Source organism: Penicillium soppii, assembly GCF_028829465.1.
Source record: "Penicillium soppii strain IBT 18220 chromosome Unknown utg000004l, whole genome shotgun sequence".
Taxonomy (NCBI): domain Eukaryota; kingdom Fungi; phylum Ascomycota; class Eurotiomycetes; order Eurotiales; family Aspergillaceae; genus Penicillium; species Penicillium soppii.
The window spans coordinates 1,724,281-1,744,729 of record NW_026643234.1 but is presented as its reverse complement, the minus strand read 5'-3'; the positions used below and the strand labels follow the sequence as shown (position 1 = coordinate 1,744,729).

The 20,449-nt window shown below is 47.1% G+C and overlaps 7 protein-coding genes across 7 annotated transcripts; 4 read left to right on the top strand and 3 right to left on the bottom strand.

Moving 5' to 3' along the window:
* Nucleotides 1-1,052: 1,052 nt before the first annotated feature.
* N7529_004071 (uncharacterized protein) lies at nucleotides 1,053-2,761 on the top strand (the record flags this gene model as incomplete). Its single annotated transcript, XM_057239598.1, has 7 exons — nucleotides 1,053-1,207; nucleotides 1,275-1,288; nucleotides 1,354-1,426; nucleotides 1,481-2,171; nucleotides 2,220-2,451; nucleotides 2,506-2,621; nucleotides 2,675-2,761. 7 exons carry the CDS (start codon nucleotides 1,053-1,055, stop codon nucleotides 2,759-2,761), a joined length of 1,368 nt encoding a protein of 455 aa, XP_057098893.1.
* Nucleotides 2,762-3,152: 391 nt separating this feature from the next.
* Nucleotides 3,153-5,238, bottom strand: N7529_004070 (alkaline phosphatase; the record flags this gene model as incomplete). The annotated part of the gene is made up of 3 exons (XM_057239597.1): nucleotides 3,153-4,801; nucleotides 4,857-5,059; nucleotides 5,129-5,238. The coding sequence occupies 3 exons, from the start codon at nucleotides 5,236-5,238 to the stop codon at nucleotides 3,153-3,155; spliced, it is 1,962 nt and encodes a 653-aa protein (XP_057098892.1).
* Nucleotides 5,239-8,050: 2,812 nt separating this feature from the next.
* N7529_004069 (Zn(II)2Cys6 transcription factor domain-containing protein) lies at nucleotides 8,051-8,861 on the top strand (the record flags this gene model as incomplete). Its single annotated transcript, XM_057239596.1, has 3 exons — nucleotides 8,051-8,132; nucleotides 8,188-8,528; nucleotides 8,586-8,861. 3 exons carry the CDS (start codon nucleotides 8,051-8,053, stop codon nucleotides 8,859-8,861), a joined length of 699 nt encoding a protein of 232 aa, XP_057098891.1.
* Nucleotides 8,862-8,995: 134 nt separating this feature from the next.
* On the top strand, nucleotides 8,996-10,282 carry N7529_004068 (fungal specific transcription factor domain-containing protein; the record flags this gene model as incomplete). The annotated part of the gene is made up of 1 exon (XM_057239595.1): nucleotides 8,996-10,282. The coding sequence occupies one exon, from the start codon at nucleotides 8,996-8,998 to the stop codon at nucleotides 10,280-10,282; it is 1,287 nt and encodes a 428-aa protein (XP_057098890.1).
* A 497-nt stretch (nucleotides 10,283-10,779) lies between these two features.
* N7529_004067 (uncharacterized protein) lies at nucleotides 10,780-11,544 on the bottom strand (the record flags this gene model as incomplete). Its single annotated transcript, XM_057239594.1, has 1 exon — nucleotides 10,780-11,544. One exon carries the CDS (start codon nucleotides 11,542-11,544, stop codon nucleotides 10,780-10,782), a length of 765 nt encoding a protein of 254 aa, XP_057098889.1.
* A 2,203-nt stretch (nucleotides 11,545-13,747) lies between these two features.
* On the top strand, nucleotides 13,748-17,659 carry N7529_004066 (C2 domain protein; the record flags this gene model as incomplete). The annotated part of the gene is made up of 5 exons (XM_057239593.1): nucleotides 13,748-14,104; nucleotides 14,162-14,197; nucleotides 14,254-14,628; nucleotides 14,680-16,167; nucleotides 16,226-17,659. The coding sequence occupies 5 exons, from the start codon at nucleotides 13,748-13,750 to the stop codon at nucleotides 17,657-17,659; spliced, it is 3,690 nt and encodes a 1,229-aa protein (XP_057098888.1).
* Nucleotides 17,660-18,417: 758 nt separating this feature from the next.
* N7529_004065 (uncharacterized protein) lies at nucleotides 18,418-19,353 on the bottom strand (the record flags this gene model as incomplete). Its single annotated transcript, XM_057239592.1, has 1 exon — nucleotides 18,418-19,353. The coding sequence occupies one exon, from the start codon at nucleotides 19,351-19,353 to the stop codon at nucleotides 18,418-18,420; it is 936 nt and encodes a 311-aa protein (XP_057098887.1).
* Nucleotides 19,354-20,449: the final 1,096 nt, after the last annotated feature.

Below are 20,449 nucleotides of genomic sequence, written 5' to 3'. Positions count from 1 at the left end.
ATCTGGGGAAGGGTGGGGGGATGGTGTTAACGGAGAAGAGCTAAAAGAGCCGGTCGGCGGATTCGTGTTCTTGAGAATCGTTAAGACATGAGACATCTACATGTCTCAGTTCAGTTCAATTGACAGTCATAATTCCCACTCATTGAAACCTACTCCATAGAACCAAATAAATATGCCAAGACTGAACACGGGGTGTCCGGGGTCAACCGGACCTAGTGGCGCTACGAGAATCGCTTCCAGAAAATTCTAGTGTTGGTTGTAAAGAAACCTTGGAAGTCAAAAGCGCCACCCTTGGACCCTTGCAAGATTTCAAGGGTGTTCTTCTAATATGACTAAGGTCTTCCAGAACCCGTGGCCCAGTGGAAATTCCGGGGCAACTTCTAGGCGGAAGGCCAATTTTGGAAGTTGTTCAAAACAATATTACTGTTGATCTCGTGGGGGCCTTGGGGTAAACCTAACACATATTGAATCCCTGACTAAAACTCTATATCTACATGTTATCAATTAGCGGCCGAACAGGCATGTTAGGTACCGAGGGGCCCCGGGGGGTTGCGCCGGGCCGGCGTGGCCGGGCCGGTGAGAACAGTTTGCCTGCTGGGCATACTATGGGGTTGGCTCGCCCGAGGCCGAGTACCCCACAATTTCTAGACCACGCGCCGGTGAAGATATTCGGATTATATAATCCTCACAGGTGTCGCTACCCAAATGGATGAGCGCGCTTCAAACGCGATATACCTAAGTTACACCTTATTGGTAATTTGCCCCGGGACTGATAGTCATAAATTACGTTGTGAGCAATTTAATCTCTCCATAATTAGAGTACGTCAGAACGTAAAATAGGTTCATAATTAAATGCATATGTAACTAAATAGTAAGGAACATCCCTTGGCAACGTAATAAAATAATTCTTATCAACTTTAATCTCCATCCGGCGCCAAGAAAAAAAAATCTGGGTCCCATTCGGTTTGGCCACATTCACGCGAATTTCAGTCTTTCTTCTTTTCTTCCTTGTGGATTCTCTTCATCTCTCTGTCGATATTGTATGCGCCGTTATGAGTGTCCCCGAAGCACCCCAACCTGTTCAAGACTATGAAGTCTACAATGACTCTGGAGACCTGGAGAAGAAGCCATACCCGACAGAACCGAACGATGATCCTTTTGGAAATGAAGAATCTGGGGAAGTGAAGTATCGTATTATGCCATGGTGGTAAGTACCCTTGTTATATTCAGCTATGTTATCACACTTTTAGTACGCAGTTCTAACAACTTTACAGGCAAGCTGGAATGCGTGAGCAACCCATCAATCTAAAAAACCAACCCCTATGGAATAATTCTCTAACACTGATGATCTAGTTATGGTTGCCGAAAATATCTCGCTTGGTATCTTGTCTCTTCCTTCTGCGGTAGCAACACTTGGAATTGTCCCGTAAGTACGGATCTATACACTTACGATATACGAACATGGCTTACCATCTACCAGCGCGTTTATTCTGATTATGGGATTATCTGGCATCTCATGGTACACTGGATACATCATGGGTCAATTCAAGCAACGCTACCCCCAAGTGCATAGTATGGGTGATGCCGGAGAGCTTCTTATGGGGCCTATCGGACGAGAGATCTTTTACGTCGGCCAGCTCTTGTTCATCATCTTCTTGATGGCTAGTCACATTCTCACCTTCTCTGTGTTGTTTAACACAATCACCAACCACGGAACTTGCACCATCGTCTTTGGTGTTGTTGGTTTGATCGTCAGCTGCATTGCAGCCCTTCCGCGCACCGCCGAGAAGGTCTTCTGGATGTCCACTATCTCCGCTCTTAGTATCCTGATTGCCACCATTGTCACCATGGTCTCCATCGGCGTCCAGGCCCCCGACAACGTCCAGAACGACATCACGACATCTCCTACTTTCCAGGAAGCTTTCCTTGCGGTCACCAACATCGTCTTCGCCTTCATTGCCCACGTTTCTTTCTTCGGTATTATGTCAGAAATGCAAGACCCGAAGGAATTCCCCAAGTCTCTGGCTATGCTGCAGATTGTCGACACTACTATGTATGTCGTGACTGCCATGGTCATCTACTGCTACGCTGGCCCGGATGTAGCATCTCCCGCTCTGTCATCCGCAGGACCTGTGATGAAGAAGGTTGCTTACGGCTTGGCCATCCCCACGGTACGTTTTTCTTGTACATCCCCACAAGCCAGTTCTAATTTATAATAGGTTATTGTTGCCGGTGTCGTGTTCGGTCACGTTGCTTGCAAGTACATCTACGTTCGAATTTTCCGAGGCGAGCGCTCGCACCACATGCACCAACGGAGCTTTTTGGCCACCGGTACTTGGGTCGCAATTGGCTTGAGCACATGGACCGTTGCATGGATCATTGCCGAGTCAATTCCGGTGTTCAACGAGTTGCTGAGTTTGATTAGCTCTTTGTTCGGAAGTTGGTTCAGCTGTGAGTTTCCCATCCTTTCGAAACCAATGCCAGAAAAATACTAACTGGGACCAGACGGAATGCCTGCCATTTTCTGGCTCGTCATGAACAAAGGAAAGTGGTTCTCGACACCTAGCAAGATCGCTTTGACTATCCTCAATGTGATTATTCTTGGAATTGCTATTGCTATTGTATGTTTTCCCGATATCCTGGATGCGTATGAACCGCATGCTAATGATACTAGTGTGGATTGGGACTATACGTCTCGGGTGTTGCTATCAACGAGAGTTCTTCCAAGGCCAGCTGGACATGCGCCAACAACGCTACCTAAATAGGTAATTGCGAAGGCATATGCGATGCTGAAAATGTTTGTTATATATTAAATTGCTAGACTTTATGGTACTTAGATCGCATGTTGGGTTTGTTAAACTATATAGCATCTACGGCTGGGCGAGCCTGGTCATTGTAAATAAATTGATGTTCATATCGACTTATACTATTATATGCTCGTATTCATACCACCATTATTCAAACCGATCTTGTGAATCTAGATCCCCAAGCTAAGAACAAAAACCTTTCGATTAAAGGAGGTTCCTCCTGTTCGAACCTTAAAAAACCATATTTGATTAAGCGTTTAGGCTAAACGTTGTTTTTCTCCACTACCGAAATTAGTCTATTGTACACCTCAAATTCATCCTGCTTCTCAATTCTGTCCAATCACACTAGTGTCCATGATGCTTCTTCTCCGATAATCCCAGACATTCCGCCATGTTGAAAAATATGTCAATGGAGTTATAAACGCCCCCAAATAACTCCTGGCACGGCCCTTGTGCGAACACCGGCACGTCTGTGAGAGAGTGGACCCCCTGGCCCGCATCAAGGGGCAGTGTTCCATTCACCACGAAACCAGTGACAGCATCTTTGTAACTGGCATAATATCCGTTCTTCTTGTCATTTGTCGTCGCGGCAGGTTTGCGGGGACCCTCGCTGTGCACTTGGTAATTCTCGCGATGGTCAGGGAACGCCACGACACCCGAGTGCAGGGTGTACCGCGGGTCCCAGCGTGAAGGGAAGTGGACCCCTTCAGAGTACCGCAAGGAGTTAGGTCCACCAACCGTGTACTGTGACAAGCCGGAGTTCTCATAATAGCCGACAGCATTGCGCTTGCTACGGTCATCTTCTTGGGCTTCCAAGTACTCGGTATCGACTGCGCCGGTAACGTCAAACCCGTGGCCGTGGTCGGCTGTAACGATAATAAGAGTGTCGTCAAGCTCGCCAAGGTGTTTCAATTTTTCGATTGTCGCGCGCACAGTGTCGTCGAGCTCCAGAAGTTCACCCAAGGATCGATCATAGTCCAGCGTGTGCATCTGCTTATCAATACTGGCAGCCTCGGACATGAGGAACCAGCCATCATCGCTGTGTCGTTCGTTGAGGACATCGATCGCTTTCAAAGTCATGTCCTTAAGCCCAGGTAGGTCCTCAGCATCGCGACCTGAACCATCAGGGTAATTGCTTTGATTAAGCAGGTTGGCCTGGTAGACATTGCGATCGAGCCAGGTGGCGAGATTGGACTTTTGGAAGACACCCAGCAGCTTTTCATCGCTTGGTGCATCTTTGAGTGCGGTATTGTTCCAGGCTACATTGTAGCCCTTCTCAGCAAAGAGATTATAGTAATCCCTTCTTTTGTCGCTTTTGAGGAAATCTTCCGCGCCAGCACCCAGCAGTACATCGGGACCGTTCCATTCTGTCCACTCGTGCTTGGTCATACCTTCATAATAGGCGCTAATAACGTGGTCATATTCACCTCGGTCACTGGTATGAGCAGCCAACCCAGCAGGGGTTGCATCTGCCAAGAAGGCAGTCGACACAATACCCACACCACCGTCCGGGTAACGACGCCGGAAGATCTCTGATATTGTTTCGAATCTGGGGTCATCGAACGGATCGCTCGAGGAGTCTACATAGACGTTCAAAGCATTGACGGTGGTCTTGTGGCCAGAATAAAGGGCCGTGGCGGAGTTGGCGGAATCAGTGATGAACGAATCCATCGAGTGTGTCATCTGGTGACCCAGTACAGGGAACTTATCCAGTGCCATTTTTGTCATGTACTTGCCGTTGATACTACGGTGAGCAATGAGACGAGCGGCCGTGATCATGTTTGTAGTCATGCCGTCTCCGATGAACATGACCACGTTCTTCGCACGTCGTTTTGTCGGGAGGTCACGGACAAGCCAGTTAGCCACCGTTTTTTGGTTGCCATAATATGTCAGAGTAGCCTCATATTCACCGGGCTCGTAGAGGGCGACCCTCCTATAGATTTTGGAGGTGACGTTCACAAGTGAAGGCTTGTCCGCATCTTGGGCAAACAAGTCTGTTTCGGTTAATTTTCTTGCCTTCAAATACGAGCCTAGTTATGAAGAACATACCTTCGTACCACGAGAAGTTCCAGTTCTCTAGCGCTGGCTCTTCTATTTTGAAGAATTTGGTCGCAGCAACGGGTTTTTGGTTTTTTTTAGTGATGGTAAATTTGAAGTCTGGGTCTGGCTCTCCGACACGTGCTTCGGATCCATTGACTGGGGAATGTACTTCCAAGCGGATGTCAAAGTATTGGCCGGCCAGGAAATCGGCTCTACAAAGCAGCTATCAGTTAGATACCGGGCTATCGGATCGGAATTCTCTTAGTACGCATGATACATACTGGTCAGGCGGGAATACACATCCCAGATCAGGGCAACCACCTAGTCGCTGGAAAGTTTGGGCTAGAGTTGAGGAGACAAGGCACGCTATCACGGAAATTGACGGCCGCATATTGATTGTCCAGTCAAATCTAGTACAAGCAGTATGTAAGACGTTCGAAGGCGAACTTCATTGTTTAAATAGAAAAATGAGCTTTCCGGGTAGTTTAAAGCGAACCAAAGTGCCAAGATGCTCGATAGTACAAGTGAAGTAACCCAAATCTCCGAGGCATCCCGACGCAATCCCTCCGCCCTGTGAACCGTGACTGATGTAGGCCTTGGCATCATCAGGATGTAGGCAAGTGGTAGATGAGCTGATTGAATGTAACGAATGAGAATTAAGCGCACTTTACACGTGCAGAGTCCTTGGAGTTATCTGGAAAGCTTGAAGCTTCTTGCCAAGCTGAGGGGGCGGATGGCCAAGCTCGCCTAGCCCAGCTCAAGCCATGCCAAGCAAAACTGCTACAGCACGTGGGATATTCTCTTGAAAATCTGCGAGCAGGTGTTGATCCAACTGGGAACGGGAGTTGTTATTTACTTCATTGTATGAATTAGGTCACGTTTAGCGATCCTGGGATATCACTACTTCTACGGCCATCAAAGGTGATAGATGTCAAGAGTGGAGATATTCAATATTCTCGGCGAGTGCATCGGGTCTGATTCGTTGGTTTAGAAAGACCCGTATTTGCTATTAATTGAGCCATTGCAAGATTAATTCTATATGAATCGATATGAGGCAACACGCCAAGCATACCATTGAAATGCCCAAGCTACCTCCCAAAGGGTTCCAGAGGATTCGCCGATCGCCAGAGCTCAAAGCTACCCATCAGTGCGTATTCTCAGCCTCTCAGCCACTCAAAAACTCACCAAGTATCTCTTTTGTCAACACCATTCAGTGGCGACCAGGGAAGTGCTATTGCCCAAATTTTGATCTAGTTACATATTTAGTTTCCTTCCCTCCAACAGAATCGTTTTCCTCGGATCTATCTATCAATGCGCATTTTGGTGATCCCAACAATATGCATGCACTGGTGCTTATATAACGAGGTTAGGGGTCACCTGGTCGATATTCCTGCTGGATTGTCATTTTTGACATCAGAACTTCTCGGAGTCACTTTGACACCACTTGTGAATTAAATTTTCACTTTCTTCGTTTGTGTACTTGAACTCTGTTACCTGGTTTTCTGTCGGAGTCTTGCCAAACGTGGGCTAGCTAGTTGTTTGCTATCTCAATATGTAGGTACTCGGAGGATTTCATTGTTCCGTCGAGTCGGCGGAAGAATCGCTATTACTCCATGGCCTACCCTATTGAGGTTCTATCTAACCCCTTTTTCATTCTTTCTCGTCTTCTAGTGCCTCAAAATGTGCTCAAAATAAATTTAGAGTCCATCATACAGTTGTTCCTATGATTTCTTTGATTTTGGGGCTAGGTGTTGCGGTGGGGAAATCTTGTAAGTGGCCAATGAAAGATGAAACAAGCTGACAAGCATAAGTTCTTATCTAGATCTATCAGTGGCAATTGCTCTTTGTTCTGCCATAACGGCGCCGTTTAGCAGCCAGGATGGAGGGGCTTCAATCTACAAGCATGGGGTGATCAGGTTTTCGCACACAATATTTGATAATGCATCCCTCGAACAGGTTCAGTATGTCCCTTGCCCTTTTAACAGATTTTAATCAACAAATCCCAGCCTATCTAAGCTCAAGGTCATGGTTCTGGTAACAAAATTATGCTGATCTGACACTTTTAGACATGTCCTTCCCCCGGGTTCGCCCAAAAGAGTTACGAGGCCCACATAACACGCCAAAAGGGCAGCACCGAAGATCGTGGCCCTCCCTGACGGCACAAAGGCATTTTGGCTAGGCAAATCGGTTTCCGAGAAGCTGATTATCTATCTCCTGGCGGTGGATACTGCATTCCCGTGCTACCAGGCCATTTCGCCCATGTTGAAGCCCTCTGCACAGAGTTGCAACAGTGCGCCAAGGATGTTAGCGTGCTATTCCTTGCCTATGATCCTGTGCCTAAAGCGCGCTGGCCTCATCATTTATACCAGGCGGTTTCTATCTTACAGTATGCCATTGAAGTACTGGGCAAACGACCATCAGACATCATTCTTCAAGGCGACTCTGCGAGTGGCCATCTCGTACTTGCAGTTCTGTCATGTCTTGCGCATCCTAATAGACAGCCAGGTTTGCCGAGATACTTAGTTATTGAACCACTCGCTGGAGCAATGCTGCTGTCGCCTTGGGTCGATTTTCGGATTGCCTATCCGAGCTACTCTAAGACAGAGATGTTATTTCGGAAAACTCTTTGAAAGTTTGGGTGCAAGCATTGCTTAACCAAGCTGTAGAAGATGATCACAGTCATCCTGCGCAAGCCCCATATGGTTGGTGGAAATCTGTGCCCGTTTCAAGGATCTTTGTTGGTGTGGGAGGAGATAGGATTCTGCTTGATCCAATCTTACAAACAGCGGAAAAGATCAAAGTAAGTTTTACACCCGTTAGGGGTTTCAAGGTCTAATTCTCATTTCAGGCCGAACATCCGGACGTCAACATTAGCCTCGTTCCTCGAGACTACCATGTAGTGCCCATCATCGATTTCACCCTGAATATACCTCCTGGGGCTCAATTCAAGGCGATGGTATCTTGGCTGAATCAGACGCTCATCGGATAATAAGCGAGTGTTGAGATACCTTCAGGCCTATCATATTTGAAGTTGAAAGCGGTTTAGCGCCGATACGATCCCATTTGAGTTCTTTGTTTGAATATCGCGCGGTCTCTCACCACTCAAGGCCCCAGTCTAATCCCAGTCATTTGCACTTTTCGATTCAACAAACCTCATTGTTTCCAATTTCTTTGTATGTGAACATTGCAGCCTTTTTTCCCCCATGTCTTTCACCCATCCCCACAAACGACCTGAAGATCAACCTCGGAACAAGATCCGAAAAGGGACCCGCAGTTGCTGGGAATGTATGAGTTCCCCTCGGGGAACATCCCAGCACTAGCTGATCAATTTCGATCACAGGCAAACATCGAAAAGTCCGTTGCAATTTTACCTCTGATAGCGATCGCAGTTGCAGGGAATGTCTCGTTCGGGGAATCCCTTGTCGCAGCCAAGACTTGCCAGAACCTGAAAACCCCCGTGAATCGGAACGCCTGGGTTTCAACGATCGCCTGGTCCGTGTCGAGTCCCACCTGGATATAATTTCCACCCAAACAGAGGCAATCTTAAAAAGGCTGGATAATATCGGAAGTTCGAATCACTCGGAGCTGCCCATGAGAGTAGTGGATTCCAGCTTAATTCCCGCGACCGTGACTCCCGCTCAAGAGAACGCACCAGTTCTTGATCTATTCAACAATAAAACGGTTAGCGCTGCATCCCCGATTCTATGTCCTTGAGCGTAGCTTAACCTCAGCAAATAGCTAGGCTTTCACCAATCTGAAACACCCAACTCCACCCCATATGGCACTATCAACCGGGACTTGGAGAAGCTTCGTCGGGATTTGATGGCTTTGATTCCATCCCCACATACGTTGGAATTGATATCAGGAGCTAGCACTGGTTGGTGGCTTCTGCGCATGCAATTTTTTCAGGAATATGAAGAACCATTTCTCCCAGTCTCGTTGAACGTCCTTTCGAAAAGTCATCCAGCTGCCATTGCCAAGGCCGTTCTGTGGATTGCACTGTGTCTCCAGTAACTGCCTTTGGAATATGATACCCCTTCGCTTAATCTTCCCTGTGCGCCGACAATTCTTATTGAGAAATGCGTTACGCTGGTTGCCACTTCTGTCTGCTCTGACGACTCCATCGTGAGCTGTATTGACGGACTCGAATGTTTGCTGCTGCAAGGCGTGATTTCAGCAATAATGGAAAGATTCGAGGTGCTTGGTTAGCGTTTCGACGTGCTGCAAATGTTGCTCAGATGCTCGGACTCCATCGTGAAATTCCAGCTCTAGCTAGAACCACTGAGTTTGGACGCCGAGCTAAGTTAATCTGGAGAAGCATCATCGGTGTTGACGTTAAATTTTCTCTCCTTCTGGGCGTGCATGGAGCAATCTCCAGTACTGCTGAAGGTCTTGAAGTCCAACAGATCCCACTTGTCAGAGTAGCCAATTTAATTGTCGAGCGGAATCAGACTTTCACGAAAGTTACACCAGCCATGATCAGAAAGACACAAGAGATCGACGAAATACTTGCACTGATTTTACCTCCCGAGCTTCAATCACCTGATGGACTACCTGAAGGCAAATGCCATGAACGATTCTACTGTTTCCAGTTGCTCCACTGCCGCTTAACATACTATCAACACAAAGCTTGGTTACACCTGCCTCTCTTGTTGGACGCGAGTGCTGAAAACCCACATCTTTATCATCGACGAGCCTGTCTCGAAGCCTGCCGCCATCTTATAGATTGCTATATAAATCTCCGACTCGTCACTCAAAATGGATGCGACTCAAAGATTTTTGACTTCGAAGCCTTCACAGCAGCAATGACAATTGTCATCAATTCAGTCGGGCCTTTCGGCCAACGAGATATCGAGCAAGACGGGTGGGATGCCCTTGAAAGTGTCGTGGCTGTCCTAGAGCGATTATACAAAACGCTAGAGCGACTATCAAAAGCGGTCCCTCCAGATGATGTTGCTAGTCGGGCTTTGAATGTTCTTTTAACTCTTCGAGGAATCTCCGAGGGAAGAGAATTTCCTGAACTTGCGGTACCGAGTGAATCTCCGGATGATCTTGGTCGACCTAGTCGCATCCAGCTTGATCTTCCGTATTTCGGTACAATTTTTCTTGAGCGTCGCACCTGGGCCGAGAAAACAACCCAATCTCGGCACTTCCCCTGCAATCTTAACAACACTTTCCATATTCCGTCACCTACCGTGAGCGATACAACTCCTGGGGTATATGCTCCGCCAAATTCGTGGATCAATACGATTTTGGACCCACGGTATGCACGCGATCAGGTTCCGAAAACCGCGCAGTGGGCAGGTCCCGACATGGCATATGACCCACCTGCTGAGTTTTGGGCTATGAACGCCGACTTCACATTCCAACTGCAACCTCCATATCTCAATGAGTTCGATATCGACTGGAGCAATTGTGATTTTGGGTTGCTTTGAGTCTTTGAAAGGGGCACAACTCCCCCCTTGTGCCTTTTAGTCTGATGTTTTGGGATTTTGAATGATTTACTTGTTCTCGTCTTAATAGACGGTTCACTTGGGTTGTTCTTATAAATTCCAAAAAGACTCAGAGGGATCCGTTTCTCTAGCACATATTATGGTTTGATTACTGATGAACTCACAATAAGGGCTATCCTGTCCCCCAATAGGTGGGTCAGTCGTTGTTTGTATCCAAGCATCCACTAAAGGAGATAATGCGCCTACCAGAGGCCGACGACCAACGGCAGATAGTCTTTTGCTATTGTTCCAATCAATAAGCTTCACGCAAGTTCTTTCCGTTTCATATTCTCTCGTGGCATTCGTGTATCTTCCACACAGCTTTGCATTCTCTGTGATTTTTCGGGTATCTTGTGTTGATGTACATGTCACAGTTTCACCATTTTTGTCTCAAATAAACTCCGCGGTTTGCAGCAGCATACCAGCCGGATACTTCAACATCACCCTCGCTTCAAAGCCCCCATAATTCCCCCAACCGTGCCACGCAAGTTTTCTTCTGCTCGATCTCCAGAGAAGCGTTTTCGGTGCCTTCTCTGCTTCTCGATGAGTGCAACCAAGGTACTCAATACTATGAGGTTGAACTCATTGTCATATGACGCAATTATCTCCAAGGTACCACATCCTGGTGAATCAGATTGGTTCTCATGGAATATGGCAGCGACAGTTCCTGTTTCTTCGTCCAGCAGCTCAAGGTTTGAAGTTTTCATCCACGTAAACGTCTTTGGCGTCTTCATAATGGGTTCTTCCTCGATCATGTCTGATTGAGATTCAATGAGGGCCGCGAATCGATAGTTCACAGCATGGGGACTATCTCGAGTCGACCTTGTCCACCACGCAACAGTCATTTTCCCACCAAGATGATGGGATGGATTACTTTGCCGGAGCCAACCTGAATCGGACTGAATCGGGTTCGCTTCTTCGCCATATCTGCACTCGGCGATCTTCTGGCCGGATCCTTTGTCTCTTCGATAGATTCTCAAGTCCGGTTTACTGATGCTCCGGGAATGGACCTGAATGTAGAATGCGAGCGCTTCATCTTCGGAGTATAGTTCGTAATCGTTCAAGGGCCGGTTGATATGATATAGAACTGGATTACTCAAGACTTTGCATGTTATTGGGCTGTATAGTGGAAGAGTATCGATTTGGTATGGAGGTGGAGAATCGTTGGTTGTCATTGTAGCGGTTGATTCGACTGTTTTGATCATATTCGCGTTTGGTATGGGAGTGATGAATGCCGACAATCACTAAAGTGACATGCACCATCTTTTAAATTGTTTGAAAAGTTAGTCACCAGAGTTGATTTCAAATTGATGGTCAACGTCAGTTTCAGTATCAGAGCGCACGGAACTTTTTTCCACGCCCGCTATACTCAAGGAAGCTATTCCAGGTCTAGCGGGCTCCCAAATAGGTTAGCGGATATGTGAGTCAGACATGGCAGTAGGCTTAGGATCGTAATACGAGTTTCCTGGCGCTCCAAGTTCTGTTGATTGATCATCAATACGACGAATCCGCGGATATAGGGGTCATCACCACCAAGAGACTGGGGTCTGCTCACTGGTCTACGAACGGATCCATCAACACATAGTCTACTTCATAACAACACGCCGAATGGATCCATCTAGTTTAAACATGTTCTACAATCCCATTTTTGGAGACGCAAGTCTGTTTGCTTCCCTCGGCTAGATCTTTGGTCGTTGCTGTTCGGAATACAAGCACCGAGGCCACAAGTGCTTTTCAGAACTTCAACATTGGTTATACCAATTCTATACACCAAATTAGTCTCATAACAGCCCAAAATGGTGGACAGGGTCTCCCACGTGGGGAACCGAGATCTAGTAGATCTACAACCTTGCAATAACACAACTATGTGACTTTACCTTCAGTCTTACTTAGCTGGGCATCACAAGATTACATACCGAACATAGTAGAACTATTTCTATCGCCCGCAGCCATGATTATATGAGGAAAGGGTGTTCTTGGCACAAGTCCAAATGGTATTTTATCTTCTCGAAAGTGTAGGGGGAAAGAGAGGGCAGAGAAAAATGAGAACGAAGGGAGGAGGAGTTTCTTTTGGGGGGAGGGGGGTATAGTCCCATGAACAAGTCGCTCCTTCCTAAGTCAGATCTTGCTCCATATTCTACATGTACCTCTACTTGCCACGTGATCGACCTCGTCTCAGTCAAATCAAATCAGGTGCGCAACTGAAGTCCTGGTCCTGAATAGCTCGTAGGTCTCTCGTAGTGCCCGGCTCTTTGATTCTACTTGTATCCTTTTGTGCATTTGAGAGGTTTGAAAGTCTTGATAAAAGGTTCATTTACTGGACAGTCAGGGAGAAATCGAATGTTTCTTTTTTTCTTTTCTCTTTCTGCCGTGATGCTCTAGTCACATCCTTCTTGGCAACAGAACATTTTGGATATGAGCCTGGATCACAGCACAGCTCGCATATTTGATGTTCCGGGGTATACGGTCGGGGGTGGCAATATTTCCAATTTGCTGGGTGAAAAAAACTCCACAAAAGCAAAAACCCCAACATACGAGTTTCCAAGAAACAATAAAAAAACAATGACACGCGCGCATATCTCAGATCTGTACTAAAGTCTGATCACCGGGTTCGATCGACCGGCAAGCTGGGCCCCTATTTGCCACGGCACGGTTCCGATAACTCAACAACTACGCACCCAGTAAAATATACAGTTGTAGTTCATTAGAATTGAATAAATAATGAGTTGTCGGTGTCGATGATATTTATGTAAATGTCCATGTTAGCTGTGACATCGGCGGGTTAATTAGGTATCATTGGATGATCAGCTTCGACAGCAATCCTTGACACTTTATCACATATTATCATCATATGACATCATGTGCTTTTGTCATACTGTTTGCCCATGGGCGATCCTTGCTCTCGTAAGATCAAAAAGTGCACATGGAGGGCAGCAATTGAACAAAAAATGCCTTTTTGAGCTCCAGGTTCTCTCCATTTGAACGTACAAGGAATATAGTACGGAGTAGATGTTGTGAAAAAGAACACTGGAAGCTTCCAAGGAATGCCAAGACCAGGACTCCGCTTTGAAGGGACTACGAGGCCCAGGTCCATTGGTACAAAGGCAATTGACAGTTCATTGGTACTCACATGTGGGGAAATGGTGATCTTCGTTCCAAGTTACATGTTGCAGATAAATGATAGACGAGCTTACAGTCGTCATAGCCAATTCCCGGGTTTATATCGATGACGTAGCTCAGGATTCCGCGCATCTTCTGCAATTGTACGTGCTATACTTCTCTGCAATCTCTTTAATTGACTCTTCATCAAAGAGTCTATACCTTGTGTGGAGCCAAGGTCTCCTATTTTAAATTTATTCTTTCATCATAACCAAAGACACCCAAGCTTCGATCGACTTCCCTTACAGTATGGCTACAGGCCAACAAAACAAAGCTCCCCAGAGCCGTCGGGTGGGGGAGCATTGGAGTGGTGCCAATCCCATTCCAACAATTCATCATTTTATGGAACATCTCGATGCCGAAAAGAAGGAACGCGATACCAGGATAGATGAAGAACAGCAGATTAAGAAGCAGGAAGCTGCACGCTCCAAGGCACAGGAGAAATCGGGAGAGACAGCTGAGAAGCAAGATGGCGATGCTGTCGCCCATAAAGCACGCGAGGTCTCCCAAGCCAAGATACGTACTGTGACGGATCCGACGACGGGCAAGGATATCGGGGTGGAGGATCAAGATGAAACATCTATGGAAGCCGTAAAGAACCCCATGGTATGTGACATAAATTGGAAAAAAGATTTCTTTGAGTGGATTCTAATTCAATTGCAGTTGACGGTCCCGAATGCCAATCTTGGGCGAGAAACGGTAGATTGCCTTCATGAAATCTCGTTTACTGGAATATATACTGATGAAAAGTCTAGCACGTCCAAACAGATGCCAATCAAGACCTCCCCGAATATAAGGAAAACCAAGACATCACAGCACCCCCTGATCCCATCGCTGAAGGAACCACCTCCGATGTCCCTATTCGAGGGGAAAAAACCAATGTTCTTTTCCACCCCACGCCGACTGTTTCATACCAACCCATGTTTGACGAGCTGCAGAAGCGTGCAACGGGGCTTTGCATTGGAATTCTTGCCGCAATCATCATACTTGGACGTATGTTTGGAGGATCACTTTGGGGCCTGATTCCCTTGTCAGCATGTATCGCGTCGGGTGTATGGCTATGGATGCAGGAGGTTGTTCGCAGCGGTAGAGAAATGGAATGGAGCAGTGAACACATGCGTGGCCAAATGGTGAGTGTTCAATGCTTCTGTTGCCGAGCCAAAATACTGACAGTTTGTTAGGCCACTGCCAATCTCCTTCCAGAGTCCGTTGAGTGGATGAACAGTTTCCTCGGTGTTATTTGGGGACTCGTGAATCCAGAGATGTTGACGCCCATGGCAGACACCATTGAAGATATTATGCAAGTGTCTGCGCCGAAGGTTGTTGAGAATGTGCGCATCGCAGAAATCGATCAGGGTAGCAACCCATTGAGAATCCTGAGTATGCGAGCTCTTCCAGACGAACATGTGCAAGATCTGAAGGACAACATCCACGAGGAGAACAAGAAGAACAAAGATCCACAAGAAGCCGCCGCTACCGAAGAAGGAGGTAGCTATTACAACATGGAGGCATCATTTGCCTATCATGCGAAACCGAGTTCTCAGAGTGCCTCATCGAAAGCTCGCAATATGCACATGCAGCTGGTCTTCTACCTTGGTATTCGAGGCTTGTTTGGTGTGCCATTTCCAGTCTTCGTGGAATTGATTGAATTGGTTGGAACTGTCCGCATGCGCTTCCAGATGATGCCCGAAGCACCCTTCATGAAAGATGTGACCTTCACTTTAGTTGGCATTCCCCACGTTAGAGCGAGCTGCATGCCGATGGTTCGAAAAGGAGTCAATGTTCTCAATCTCCCTCTCATCTCAAACTTTGTCAACTCAGCCATCGCGACTGCATGCGGGATGTTTGCAGCTCCTAAGTCAATGACTATGGATCTTGGCATGATGCTCACAGGTGACGATATCCACAAGGATACTTTGGCTTTGGGTGTGATGTGGGTTCGCATCCACCGTGCAGTCGGCTTGAGCAAACAAGATGCTCGCGGAAGCGAGGGCGGCGGCAGCGATCCATATATCAACTTGTCTTTCTCCAAATACGGAAAGCCAATGTATTGTACTCGAGTCATCACCGACGATCTCAACCCTATGTGGGAAGAGACTGCTGCCCTTTTGGTGACACCTGAGCTGATCAAAGCCGACGAGAATCTGAGTATCGAGCTTTGGGATTCGGACCGCAACACCGCCGACGATATTGTTGGTAAGGTCGAATTACCTATCCGCGAAATGTTGCAGCATCCCAGCAGAATGTACCCCCAAGTCTCCAAACTTCAGGGGATGGATGATGGTAGCGAGATGCCTGGTCAACTGCATTGGGAAGTTGGATATTTCGGAAAGCCCAAACTTCGCCCAGAGTTGCGTAGCGATGGCCAGAAGAAAGATCTTCCTGAAAACCTCAAGGGTGATCCGACATTTGAAGACGAAAAGGGTAATATCAATAATGACGAAGAAGATGCTGTTATGCATACTCCGCCGGATCCCATATGGCCCAGTGGTATTGTGCACATTGTTGTGCACCAGATTGTCAATCTGCAACTTGCCAACATTAAGGGTAGTGATGGAAACCGCAAGGGCAAGGAGTATGAACCGGCAAAGCCCTACGGTGAAAACACCGAGGAGCAGGGTGACGACCTGCCCACAAGTTACTGCAAGGTTTTGTTGAATGATCAACTAGTACGTTACAATGACTTCCCCCCAAATCCGAAGTTGATATTCTGACCATATATTCTAGGTTTACCGCACTCGTGCGAAGGCTGTCAGCTCCAACCCTATCTTCAATGCAGGAACTGAGCGCTTCGTTCGTGACTGGCGCTCGGCTATGGTAACTATCACCGTGCGTGACCAACGCTATCGCGAGCACGACCCAATTTTGGGCGTGGTTCCTCTCAAGCTGTCCGAAATTCTGCAGACCAGCTCGCAAGTGACCCGCTGGTATCCTCTTGATGGTGGGATTGGATTTGGACGTATTCGGATTTCTCTTCTTTTCCGACACGTCGAGACCAAACTCCCTCCACATATGCTTGGTTGGGACGTCGGCACCTTTGAGTTTGCCGGTGACAAAATCACCGCCCAAAACTTCGGTCACCACAGCAAGATCAAGTTGCGCACTGGTGGTAGCGTTGGCAAGATCAGCCGACAAAAGTGTCATATGGATGGCAATGATGCAGTGTTTGATACGTCTGACGAGACTTTCCGCGACTCATTGCGTATGCCTGTGAAACACCGATACCGCTCCCCCGTCGTGTTCGAATTTCATACAAAGGGCAAGCGTGGTGCATTTGCCTACGCGGTCTACTGGCTCCAGCATCTCGTCGACAACGAGGAAACAGCCATCGACGTTCCCATCTGGACAACGAAGATGGGCGCACGTTTGACCCAGAATTATATCACAGAGGAGAACTGGCGAGCCAAGAAGGTACCAGGCCTCGAAGACTTAACAGAGGTCGGGCGCCTCCAATTCCGATGCAAGTTCTCACCGGGCATTGACGAATCGCACGAGAAGTTCGTCGTTGACAATGACTCGCGTGAGACCTTTGAGACCTGGGAAGCATGTATGTCACAGGGTGTGCGTTCCCGGAGCGTGCACGTTGAAGTCCCCGAGGAGGTGCAGCAAAAGCACGAGCAGTCCCTGATCGACGGTCGGGACGTGTTGAAACAAGCTTCTCCCTCTGAGCGTCGGCGCTGGATTGACTATGGCGGCAATGACTGGAGCGGTGCTTTCGGCCAAGATCCACGTGCATACACCGACGAAGTTGGACGCAAGGTTGCTGAGCCTGGTCTAGACGAGCCTCGACACGACCCTTACACCCCACCACCGCTGAAGGATCAACCTGCGTCACACCCTACTGTTGGTGAGCACGATGAGACCTCGGACTCTGAAGAAGATGAAGATTCTTCGCTGTCCACGGGGCCCTCGACTGTAAGTGGCACTGGTAAAAGCGGAGCTGATGCTTCGTCATCACAGGCCAGCGTTAGTACCAGTCAGGTGAACAAAGCGAACAAACGCAGTGAGCAGCGGCAGCAGCGTGGTCTGATGCAATGGCGCCCTGCCCGGAATGCCGCTTTTGCTAAAGACGAGGCTAAGTTCGCGCTCCGCAAGATGAAGAAAAAACTTGGCGCTGGTGACCTCACTGGTCGCGAGCCAGATGTTGAGACAGAGACTTAGGACGTATCACGATTTTAGGATAATTTTCAATTGGTTTTTATCATGGTTTGGTTGTTGAAATTGGATTTTTGGGTATAAAATGTCATGTTCACTGGTATCGCCATCGACCAGTGATAGTTATTCAAAGGTAGCAAGCATACTTAGCTCCCATGTTAGCAATATAACGCCGTCACCTTGGCGTTTGAATATTCGTCTTCGCTCTTTGCGCTTGGGAGATAAGAGTAGAGACCGCTCGGATTGCCCAAGATAGTGGTTTTCGTTCAACTTGGGGGGCTGGAATAGCAGCGATTATCAGCTGCTCAATGAATACATCCATAAGAACAACCGGTATAAGTCTCAAATTTGACCTGTTGAACAGGACCACGTGATGCATGCTGTTTCGCTCGATTCAACAAGCCCCTCGCATCGTATTGTGATCCAAGAAAACTCTCAGGGTGAACCTTGCTATAACATCCATGAGATGTATGTCTGCATGATCATCAATGAGTCAGGATCGACACCGAGTTTCGAGTTTCCTGAGATCGGACATCATAGTGCATATATTCACATTGAAACGGATATAATATATGTAAAATCATGCTGGAAATTCAGCAACAAAGAGAAAGTGCGCCTGAAAGCCACAGGAAAAACCCAACCTGCGTCTCTATATGGAAACAACATGATTCGTGAATAAATAATATATGCATCGCCATCAAGATAGAAAGAAAATTATTAAGAAAAAAAGGGAGACATCAGCCGTGCAACCATACGTTGCGTCTTTATTGAGCGGGCCCAGAGTTCACAGCCAGAGACTCCGACCCAGGCGCGATTTGTGACGGCAAGACATCATCCCGGTCGATAGTTGAGACGCCATCCACTGGACCCAGAGTCCATTTCCACTCTCTACGGCGCTTGGCACGAGGCTGACGCGGAGTTTGCGGTGTAGAAGAGCCGTCAGCCTCGAATCCATCGAGCAAAGCCACCGCCCGAACCTGACGCTCTATCTGCATAGTACGCCTTTTCTTGCGTTCGGTCTTTGTGAGGGACGTATCGCAGGAGGTTTCATCCGCACTGGTATCAGATGCAGATGTCTCTGATGGGAAGCTAGAATCAGAATCCTCTTTTTCCTTTTGTTCGGGCTTAGAACCAGCGGGGCGGGTTTCAAGTGGGGGTTTAGTGTCTAGCTCGTGTTGCACTGCCTCCCTCACGAGATCTAAGTGCTGCGCCGTGTAGCGTTCTGTTTTGATTTCATCCTCGAGTGGAAATCGGTAGCTGACTTGTTTCTTAGCTGGGAAGAAGACACGGCGGGTGCCTGCGCTGGGTCCATTCCCGCCCGCGGAAATGGAACCTCGTCGCCTGGTTGCGGGTTCGAGCGGTGAGTTGCGTAGAATACTGCGCACACCTAAGGGTTGTTGGTATGAATTGCGGGTGAATATATTATTGTTTGAGTGGATGTAGGGGGATGTCGGTTTGGTGTTGAATCGTGTGGCTTTGGAGGGAGAGGTGGTCGCAGATGATGGAGATGCGACATCGTAGGCATTCTTGTAGGTGTTTCGAACGGTTGGGGATGCAGTTGGTGCTCCTGCAAAGGAGAAGGATAGGCCAGTTGTAGAACTGCCGAATGTACGAGGAAGAGACGTGGTTTGAAGCGTGAGTTTGGGTCGAGATGTTATTGTGGTTGTTGCGTCTGTCGGCTGAGATGAAAGGCACGACATAGTAGCGCAAGGCAAGGGAGGTTGAGATAGATCAGAAGAATAATTTGGTGTCATTGAGCATTTGAAAGAGGAAAAAGAAAAATCGCAATGTGGGAAAGTGGCGGGGTACTAAGAATAGTATGTTCACTAACAAACTAAGAATAGAGGAGGTTGGCGCTAGATGTGATGAAAGATGCAGTTGATGACACTTCTTTTTTTCCAGATCTACGGAGTACTCTGTACTAGTAATATTAAGATCTACAAACCTTTAAACCTTGATAAAAAGCAGAGATTTCAAGATTTCCTTGTGATTCTTTTGAGATTTCCGTGAGACTTCCTTAATACATTCCAGACCTCTATTGGACTCAAAAGTGGATGCCATACTATTGACGCCACATCCAGAACTATTCCCGTTGTAGGTTCATTTGCCGCTCTAATTTAATCTTAATACAATATTGTACACATTGCAGGTCAGGTGTAAGGGGTTTTTTTCTTGACTTTTACTATTAAATGTGAAACTGTCCCAAAATCCTGAATATATTATAACTGTAGAATATCAACAATATATATTATTGTATACAATATACGCGTTCCTCCCCGGTTACTATAAAAAGAAAAGGCCCGTGGGTCTAGGGTGGCAAACACAAGGTAAAGTATCCCACGGCCTATACACATACAGTATGTATGTATGTACGGAGTGCTACGGAGTAATAGTAGATTGTGTTACCCTTTGCTATACTTATGTAGTAACTTGAAACCTACATCATTAAACACATTTTTGGCTCCTAAATCAATTCCTTTACATCAAGATGCAAATCTATACCATACCTAGGTACGACGTAGTATATGGAAAGTTTGCAATGCAGATACCGTACTAGCATTCTGAGGCTGATCTCTGAGGCTGATGGAGACCCAAACTGCCATTGAAATTAGCCCCCCCACTTTCTTTATTGTATGTCTAGCGCCAAAATTCCTAGGTAGTTGTAGATCCAGAATTTATCAAGGCAGATATGTTTCTCTGGGTGGTCTGTGTACTCTCTGCCTCATACAGGCCCCTCTATTCCTTTATTGTCTATCTTGTGATATGCTATTTACAGAAATTATACTAGTCAATGAC